The 8,069-nt window shown below is 38.6% G+C and overlaps 1 protein-coding gene across 1 annotated transcript in view; it reads right to left on the bottom strand.

Annotated features, from left to right (window-relative positions):
* The window catches only part of slc2a12 (solute carrier family 2 member 12), a 10,820-nt gene extending 5,159 nt beyond the window's left edge, over positions 1 to 5,661 (bottom strand). Inside the window, exons 1-4 of the mRNA XM_016257641.1 lie at positions 5,538 to 5,661; positions 4,860 to 4,994; positions 2,426 to 3,817; positions 1,674 to 1,796 (exon numbers count right to left, since the gene is read on the bottom strand). Of these exons, the coding sequence (XP_016113127.1) occupies positions 1,674 to 1,796; positions 2,426 to 3,817; positions 4,860 to 4,971 (1,627 nt within the window). The 5' untranslated portion in view covers positions 4,972 to 4,994; positions 5,538 to 5,661. The remainder of the gene's footprint in view (positions 1 to 1,673; positions 1,797 to 2,425; positions 3,818 to 4,859; positions 4,995 to 5,537) is intronic.
* Positions 5,662 to 8,069: the final 2,408 nt, after the last annotated feature.

Below are 8,069 nucleotides of genomic sequence, written 5' to 3' on the forward strand. Positions count from 1 at the left end.
AACCAGTAAAACCCATTACAAACGAGGCATTTGTTGCATCCAGTGGGGACATAATTACTGATTATAATGACTTATACTGTCTTTTTACGCGTTGCGTATCGCGCTGTGTAAACAATAAAACCATGTCTGCATTTGTGATCAGAGAAAAAACAAGCGCTACTCTACACTGCCCAAAACTCACGTTTGAATCGTCAGTGGCAAATTCTTTAAATATGAAAACGTACTTACAGACTGTGAGTCAGAAGCGCCAGACTGTCCTTGCAAAGTTAGAATTGCCCCACTTTATAGAAACAGACACCGGCATTGTAGGCTACTCTCCCAGGATACAGTCCTCGTCCTACATAAAATGCGCTGCACACATCTGAATATTTGGGTTGAACTGTTCCGGAACAGTGTTGTAAATACAACTTAACCACTGATTTCTAGTTGTGTCCTCTTTTGGAAGGCCAAACAAAGTAGTAACAAAACACATAGCGTCTCCACGACATGGTGGCGGCGGCAGCATGCAACAATACTACAGCGAGAATCAAAGTTACGCCTTCTTTCTTTGCGTGAACATTTGGTCAGTGTTATGCAAATCTTCCCACATTGTGACTAGACATGTGGGGGCATGTTATAATGAGCCATTTTAGGTAGGCGTGGTTGACTCTTTATGCACCAAGAGCTTGTAACACTCCAAAGAGTAAGGAAAATTTTAAATCGCATCATATGATAAGATAGGATGAATAAGCAGTTGTGAAAGTTAGGTTCCTGAGTTTGATGCTTTGTAATCTTGATAACAAGAGTGTACAAAGAGGTGAAGAGAGCGAGCTGCTAGTCATCTGATATGTAATGTAAATATATATGATAATATATATGAAAAATAAAAACATTGTATTAAGCCTATCTTTTTTTCTACCCATTATTGTCATGTTAATTTATTTTAAATGTATCTGTAGTGACCTTTTCACAACAATTATTCCAGACACTGACATGCTTAATTTTTTAACTCAAATTTTTCACAGACCCCATTGTGGACCCCCCCCCTCTTGCAGGCCCCTTGAGGTCCCTGGACCTGTTTGAAAACCTTTGATTTATATCATTTTAGGCTAGCTAGAGCAATGCTTGTAGACTATGGGAAAAACATGCTGGGTTCAATTCTAACATTAATAATCAATCCACTGTTTTTACAGAGTAGTAATTGAATCAAAACAACTTATCCTTTTTACCTCGTTAGTTAATGATCTATGGCAAAATTAACTGTGCTCTTACATAACTCCTGAAGGGACATTATGGTGTCTGGCTTTGTCAGACACTTTTTAGAAATTTAATGACATTCATGTCTGTAGCACAAACAGTAAGAGACAGATTTTGTATTTAGGCTTAGGAATTTACCACTAACCCTAGGTTTGAGAAAAAGTAACATTAATTGTAATATTTTCCTCCTAACAGTGACAGATCAAGCACCCAGAGTACAAAAGTGTCAAATCAGCAATTGCTTACCCCATGAGAACACACAAATTAACTACTTATCTAAATAGAGACAGCCTCAATCTTCTTGGTTTTATTGGATGACCTTCAGAACACAGATACTGATAAATACACTGACTGCATCCTGCAATACAACTGGGTCACCATGATCTACTGATCTCATAGCTGTAAATAACCCTTCACTCTGTGTTTGTGTGTGTTACCTGTCAGAGTAAGGAAGGTCATCGATATGAGCAAATTTGTGGCCCAGTTAAAGGCAGAGATGACGGACACAGCCTTTCCACGGATGCCAGTCGGGAAGATCGCACTCAAAACCACATGAACCACTGCAGATTGATGATTACACAAAGGCATAAATAAATTTAGTTTAAAAAAGACCTTTTTAAATAAAAAAACAACAACAACTTTCTTTTGTGATCCAAAGAAGAAACAGGCGATTAACTGATGACAGAATTTAATTTTGAATGGACCACTAAAGGAATAGCTCATCCAAAAATGACAATTTTCACCCTCAGGCCATCCAAGATTAGTTTGTTTTTCATCAGAGAAAGCAATATTATGAATAGAGGATTCATATTTTAACCAGAAGCAACAGTATAAAGTTAAAAATGCTTTAATGGTGGATTTGTTTATTACAAACATGGAGCATTCTGCTTCACAAGATGTTAAGTGATGGACTGGAGTCATGTGGTTTACTTGTGGATTATTGTGATGTTTTTTATTGGCTGTTGGGACTCTCATTCTGACGGCATCCATTCACTGAAGAAGACCCAGTGGTGAGCAAGTAATGTAATGCTAAATTTCTCCAAATCTGTTCTGATGAAGAAACAAACTCATCAACATCTTTGGCCTGAGAGTGAGTACATTTTCAACAGTGTTTAATTTTTGGGTGAACTATTCCTTTAACGGGACATTTTTGTTTTATGTGATAGTATGAACAGTGACAGAATCTTACTTGGTCCCAAGCTGATGGAAAATCCAGCTACATATATCAGCAAGCTGACCAGAGAGATCCATTTCAGAGAGGGTGACACTTCATTAACATGAAGAGATTGAAGTGCAATTTTGGAACTGTCTTTCTCGGAACCCTCAGCCAGTTCCATTAATGCTGTCCTATGATCAGGAGTGTAGTTTAAAATCCATTGGTCCTTAGTGTCATTAACGCTAGTGAGGAAAGCATTTGTTTTGTGCTTGTTTTGAAGTTCATGGTAAGAAGGCTGGTACAAACCCAGTGGAGTGTTTGTCTGGAAACCAGTCTCTTCTCCCGTCCCAAAACCTGTGAGGTTTGCTTTATTAACGGGGCCTCTGCATAGGCTAGAAACATGTGTACGGCTTTGCAGAGTAACAGCCCCCAGTGTTGCTGTTGACAATGTCATAACAACGGCGCCAACACATAGTAAGGCTTTAGGCCCCACTTTGTCCACTAGAAAGACTGCAGGAATGGTCCCGCCCACTTTAACCACACCAAACCCTGTGGATGCAAGAGTCGCTGCCTCATTCCCATGGAAGCCCACGCTGCTGAGAACAGTCGACGCATATGCTAAAATGTTGGGCTGTCCCGTAGTCTGCTGCAAGAAAACTAGCGCAGCGCCAACAAGCAGTCTCTGAAGCATATTGTCACGAGAACGGAAGAGGTCCAGGAATCCGTGCAGGCGCTCTGCCCCCAATGCCATGCATATCGCCTGAAGTTCGTCCTCCACTGCGTCTACTCCTTTGATTCCAGCACGAAGACGGAGGAGAGTTGCGTGAGCCTCTTTCTCACGCTGCTGGGCCAGTAAAAAGCGCGGACTCTGCGGCAAAAGCGGCATGATGCCAGCTTGCAGCAAAGCAGGGAACAGCACACCACCAAACGTAAACCTCCATCCATCCGAGACCCCTGCGAATGCCCAGCTCATTCCAAAACCCAACAGCATCCCTAAAACTACCATCAACTCATACACACACACGCACCTCCCGCGCCAGGCAGCCGGTGCCACTTCTGCAGCGTAAAGACATGACGCTGTGCCAGACAGCGCAACCGCCATGCCGACAAGCATCCGCCCGACTACCAGCGCCCAAAATGACACCACACACACGCTCAGAAGTGTGCCCAATACACACAGCAGCGCCGTGAGGATGATGGAGAACCGCCGTCCGTAACGGTCCAGGATGGTGCCTCCACCCAGGGAGAGGAGGAAGGCTCCAAACAGAAGAGAGCCAACAACTTGCTCTTGCTGTGGGCAGGAGAGAGTCAAAACGTCCCTGAGTTGAAGCAATGCTCCTGATATCAGGCTCATCTCATAGCCCATCATCAACCCACTCAGGCAGGCCACAGATACAGAACACAACACCAGCGCTGCACCATTGCCTACAGAGACAGAGAGAGGAGAATACAATATATGACATTTTATATTAAATTTATAAATACATTTAATATTTATAGATACATAAATAATATTTTAAAATACAATATTATATAATTACAGGATAGTACATAAAACATGCCACGTAAGCACCATACCAAAGTACGTAAATACATTAAAATGATTCTCAAACTACTACAGTACAGTACAACCAAAATAGCTAATGAATATGGAATGTTACAGTATGTAACAAAAAACAAAAAAGTCATCACAGAATCGCTTGGTTGATTGTGTTCACAGCAATTATTGCACACACAACCTCACATGGCCTTGGTTTTCAAGGTTTGTTCCATGCTGTCCTACACTGTAAAAAAATCTTTAAATATAGGGCACATATTTTGAATTTTGCACTGCACTGCACTGTGTTTTATGATTAACGGAAATGTCCTCTGAAAATTACCTGTTTTTTTTACAGCGTACAAACAATTTCACATTAAGCACTGGCAAGTGTTTGAATTGCTGTATTACAGACCTTATAATCATCCCAGATGAATGACAAAACAGTCTGCACACGAATCACCTTTAATTAACTCCAATATATCTTACTGTATATGACTGCGTAATTACAGCATCACAGCTGTCACAAGAAATTTACAACATTAATAACAGGGTTCCATTAAGTTATGATTTGTATTACATAACTGTTACACAACTATGATCAGGTGAACATGTTTTAGATTACATTTCTAACCAAGTTGTGAAACACACACCACAAACACAACAGATTTAATTTTTGAGTTATAATAATCAGAAAAATTGTGAGTCATAGTCATTTCAATTATTTGCATTGAAACTTTATAACAGAGAGAGCTTCTAAATGTAATCTATTACCACACAAAAAATTACTTATGAAAATAACAGGAAAATGTATACTATATATCTCAAAGATCTGTTTTAGTCAAGTTTAACTGGATGCGCAGATTTTGACATAAAAAAATACAAATACTGGAAGTTTTTTTTCTGTTACCTGTGTGACGGAGTACCTACCTGATTTTGCAGATGGGCTTTTCTCTTGATGTTTGTGTGTGTCCTGATTCTGTACACATGTTTTGCTCTGAGAATCAGAAATCATTCTTATGGACTCTTCGGATGCGTCCATGTTCTTCAAGGGTTGTGGTACAACTGGGGTAGGTGGACATTAAACAACGATTATTTAAGAATAGGTTCATAATAACCTATCAGGTGATCATACATTTCACCAGCAATAATATTAGCAACGAAAAGAACACAGATGTGATTGAACACATTTGAAACTAAGGAACCTTCAGAGCTCTCCTAGATCTCGACCATGACACCTCCACAACACTGAAAGTATTCATTGGGATTAAACCAATAGAAAAGCATAGTTTGCTTCTTAATAAGATCATCATTCAAACATATCTCTAATAAGCATTCAAGTAACCACTGAACACTTAAAACGCAAACTGTTTCTCCAATTCATGGAAGCTCATACTTACTAACAAAGCTACCAATGGGTACACCACGACATGCATAAACAACTTTATTCGCTGCTGTTAAAACACAAGTATAACAGCATGTCCCAATGCACAGCCATTGACCATCTTGGATTTCTCAGTGCCATTGCTGTAGGCGCGGATCAACTAGAACCGTTTTAACTATCAAGACCATTCAAACAGTACGTCCGCGTTTTGATGCCAACGTTACCTTTTTAACGTCAATAACGTGGAAGGCTGTCTATGAAATCATCGCAGCTCTTTGCCTCTCTCCTCCCGGTGGCAGTAACTTATATGTCCTTGTGTCGACACATGCACGTTCCTTGTTTTGGAAGGCACTGCGACTTAAACTCCGCCTACACTGACCAAAGCTAAACAGCGAGACTGAAAGTGTCAAGTAAGCAGAAGGGGTTGAAGAACTAGCAGAACTAAGCAGCTCTTACTGAGCTGTGTTCATAAATTAATATGCATTATTACACTAGGAAATTCATCGTCTTTCATGTTTGGACTGAAGGAAATAATGTGGTGACCAAAAGAAAAACTTTCTGTTTAGTGAAGAAGACTGCCGAATATGTACGTATAGAATGTTGTCAGCTGTTGCGGTGTCTGATTCATTCAGGAGTCGAGAGTTCAGTTCTTTTGATTTGAATCATGAAGTCAGTTCTGTTCAATGAATCATTGAATCGGTTCGAACTGAACGAGTCAAATCGGGACGACCGATTAAAAACTTGAAAAAGTTAAGAACATTTTGTGGTGAGCTGAGGGAACTGGCACCCAGCAAACACAGAACAAAGTGCTCCTAACGTTTTGGGAACGTTCTTTGTAGTTTCTTTTCTGCAAACGAATTGTTTCCAGAACGTTCTGGAAACCAGAAATTATTAGCTGAGATTGCCCTTTTCAGGTTAAATACTGTCATGGCGGAGCAACAGTTTGAAGAAAATATTTAAAATCATGCTTACAAAACCTGAATATACATCACGGTTTAAATTCAGAGACATCTGAATCGCCCGCTTGAGTACCCACATGAAAAAATACTATATTAATAGTAAATACTATAGTGTTTTTGAACCATAGATAGTGCATTATATTGTATATATTATATAGTATTTACAGCACTTTGTTAATGAATGCTACACAGCATACTGTAGTACGTGAGTGAACTGATAAACTGACTGTAGTATACTTTAGTTTTTACTACAGTAAACTGTATACCTAGTTGTATAAAACTTACAGTATTGGGTAAAGTAATGTGTTTATATTACTATAGTTGTGTTATTATCACAGCAACTATAGAATAACCACAACAAATTAATTCAAGTACTTTACTACAGTATTCAAAAACACTATAGTATTTACTATAAATTAGCATAGGACTGCAGACCAACGCAAGAACGCACATCAAGTATGTTTCGGCAGAAGAAATGTTGTAAATAAAACGTTCTGTAAGTATGTTTGTGACTTGTATATTGGACAGCCGAATCAATTAACACGCATACAAACAGTTGTCATGGCCCACTTCATTGAGTTAAAGAATCGGCGCATTGTTTTCTCGAATCACTTCTTTGAAACGAACTGTTCAAAAGATTCGTGGAAACGAGTCGGACTGATCAGACTGCTGCATGATTCACTGGATTATGCAAGTGGTTTCCTTACTTCAAATGACCATACCCTCAAATGTCGAAAACACCGGGACAAAGCATGTATCTGAATAAGAAAACTGACTGCATCTTAATTTGTTCAGGTGACTCTAATAGCTGGTATACAAACACTTCCGTTGTGGCTTCACAGCTGCTCAATAGTTCCCAGCATACCGCGAGAATTTACAATATGCGCCTAAATCTTTTCTTTTCCATTCATACATAGTCGAGAAGTTTTGCTATATATATATATATATATATAGCGTTTTCATTGTTACCCATTTTGTACTGTAATGCGAGTTATATAATGGAATATAAAAACTCTGATAACAGATTCGCATTCATGATGGCTGCAAAATCCATCTTGTGTTTAACTACTACACATTAAAATAGAACTCTGAGATGTAGCTATCTTCAGTAGGTGAATTAGGGTACATTTAGACAGTCATCAAGTGGACAATTTTACTTAAATTCACCTACATATTTTAATCGTTGAGACACTAGACACTGTGTAAACTGCTGTGGTGTGAAATACTCGAGTAGCTGAAGCTGTGGACTTTCCGTAGCCTACATACATAACTATAGACAGATAGACGTACTGTACTGTTATTGCAGTGCTAATGAAATCGCATGACATGTTTTTGTAAAATAATCACCAAGGACAATTTTTGAAATTTGTATAAAAAAAAAGATCCCAGTGTTATTTCCAGAACATCTTCTATTGTAATATAGTGCCATCTACTGGCCAGATAATTGTAATTACATTGTAACTACATTACAATTAAAAGTTCTACGACAAAGACTGTGCGTGGCTCGGTTTGACAAGGTTCTTATTTTCTTAACTGTGAAAACCTGAAAATCTTCATAAACCACCACAACTAGTTTCAGCAACAATACAAACAAAACAAAAAAGAAAAGAAAAAAGAAATACAAATTCTGTCACACCAAACAAAGTGAACAGAAATTAAATTATTTATACACACTTTTGGTTTATAATAACTTCATTACATATACATTTGCATGTATTTACTGTAGCAGCACATTTTATTGCATTTTGTTGAAGGTTTGGTTTCAGATCATGTTTAGGAGAACAAATAAGTTCAATC

Source organism: Sinocyclocheilus grahami, unplaced genomic scaffold (genome assembly GCF_001515645.1).
Source record: "Sinocyclocheilus grahami isolate Dianchi unplaced genomic scaffold, SAMN03320097.WGS_v1.1 scaffold29.1, whole genome shotgun sequence".
NCBI classification, from domain to species: domain Eukaryota; kingdom Metazoa; phylum Chordata; class Actinopteri; order Cypriniformes; family Cyprinidae; genus Sinocyclocheilus; species Sinocyclocheilus grahami.